A 1,484-nucleotide genomic window follows, 5' to 3' on the forward strand; every position below is an offset into this window, starting at 1 on the left:
GTAGAATGGAGTGATGCAGCACCAGTCCTGCTGCCAACTGATCTCTTAGGGGCCTGGGGAGGAGCAGGGGTTTCCTTCCTCTCTCTCTCTCTCTCTCTCTCATATGGGTGTGTGGCACGGAGTTTGTTTTTCACTTGCCATCCCAATCTTTGTTCTCGCCTCATATGGGGTCCTCTTAGTAATTCTGTGTAAGAGCAAAACCAAACCACTGCCGTTGTTGTCTCTAGGATTAAGGAGAAGCTGCTGGAGCAGCGGTGGAGGCTGGGGCAGCAGCTGGAGCTGGAGCAGGAGTTGGGGCTGGAGCAAGGGCTGTCTCGCCCTGTGGCCTGGAAGCATCGCCCTGGTCTGTGGAAGGAGCAGCCTCCTCTGGTTCTCCATCTTCTTTAGTGGCCAGACCTTCAGGGTCGGGCAGCGATTCTTCAGAATCTGTGTTCAGGTCTCCCTCCTCATCATCCTCCTCGTCGTCATCATCGTCATCCTCCTCTTCATCATCCTCCTCTTCTTCATTCATCTCCTCCTCGTCATCCTCTTCGTCCTCCTGGGAAGAGTCATCCTCCTCCTCGGCGTCTCCGGCCGCGGCCGCGCCGCTCTCCTGGGGGGCAGTGCCGGCTCTGCTCGGGGACGGACCCTCCGCGGCCTCCGCCTGCTTCTTGCTGAGGTCCAGGGAGTCGCCGAGGCCCACGCCGGCCGCGTTCTGCAGGAAGAAGAGGGAGCTGTTGTTGTCAGTGCTGAGGTTGAGGGAACTGTCCAGGTTGATGGAAGAGTTCTGGATGTCATACTCGAGAGTGGAGTGCACCAGCCCCTCGGGGCCGGGAGAGATGGCAGGCAGCTCCCCTCGCTCCTGCTTCTCGTGCTTGCGCTTGTGCGAGTCCATCTGCGACATGCCCACCACGGTGTGCTTGCAGCCGGGGTAGGTGCAGTGGAAGTGGGAGCACTTGAGTTTGTACTTGCAGTCGGGCATGCCGCAGTCCACGCTGGAGCTGAACTGGCAGAATCCGGCGGCGCTGATGACGTCCTGCTTGCCGTGGTGCTTGCGGTGAGCCGTCACCTTGGTGCTGTCGGTGCAGCGGAAGCCGCAGGGAAGTGTGTGCTGTTGCCAGAGAACTGACAGTCTGGGAAGTTGCAGCTCAGCGAAGACTTGAAGCGCTTGAAGTCGTTGAGCACCAGGTTGTCGACGCGGTCGTGGTGCTGCGCGTGCTTGTACATGTGGGTGCGGCCGCAGAACTTGTAGCCGCAGTTCTCCCGCGTGCAGTGGTAGTGGGTGACCTTCAGGGAGAACTGGCAGCTCGAGTCCTTGCAGTCCTCGTAGAGGTCGTAGCGCCGAAATCCCTCCAGCATCATCCCCTCGTCCAGCATCTTGCGGGACGACGGCGTCTTGCGGCGCTTCCCGAACGGAGACATGTCCTCGATAATCCAGAAGCGCTTTTTGGCCCCCGAGGCAGTTGGCATAGTGATGGTATTCCCTGGGGAGAGAAAGTGAAGAG

General features: G+C 59.6%; 1 protein-coding gene across 1 annotated transcript in view; it reads right to left on the minus strand.

The window, feature by feature from the left end:
* Positions 1-229: 229 nt before the first annotated feature.
* The window catches only part of LOC103797486 (zinc finger protein castor homolog 1-like), a gene marked incomplete at its 5' end in the record, with an annotated part of 16,894 nt that continues 15,639 nt past the window's right edge, over positions 230-1,484 (minus strand). The window contains 2 exon segments of the mRNA XM_009069706.1: positions 230-1,080; positions 1,083-1,463. Coding sequence (XP_009067954.1) covers positions 230-1,080; positions 1,083-1,463 — 1,232 coding nt within the window.

This window comes from Acanthisitta chloris, unplaced genomic scaffold (genome assembly GCF_000695815.1).
Source record: "Acanthisitta chloris isolate BGI_N310 unplaced genomic scaffold, ASM69581v1 scaffold20422, whole genome shotgun sequence".
Lineage (NCBI taxonomy): Eukaryota > Metazoa > Chordata > Aves > Passeriformes > Acanthisittidae > Acanthisitta > Acanthisitta chloris.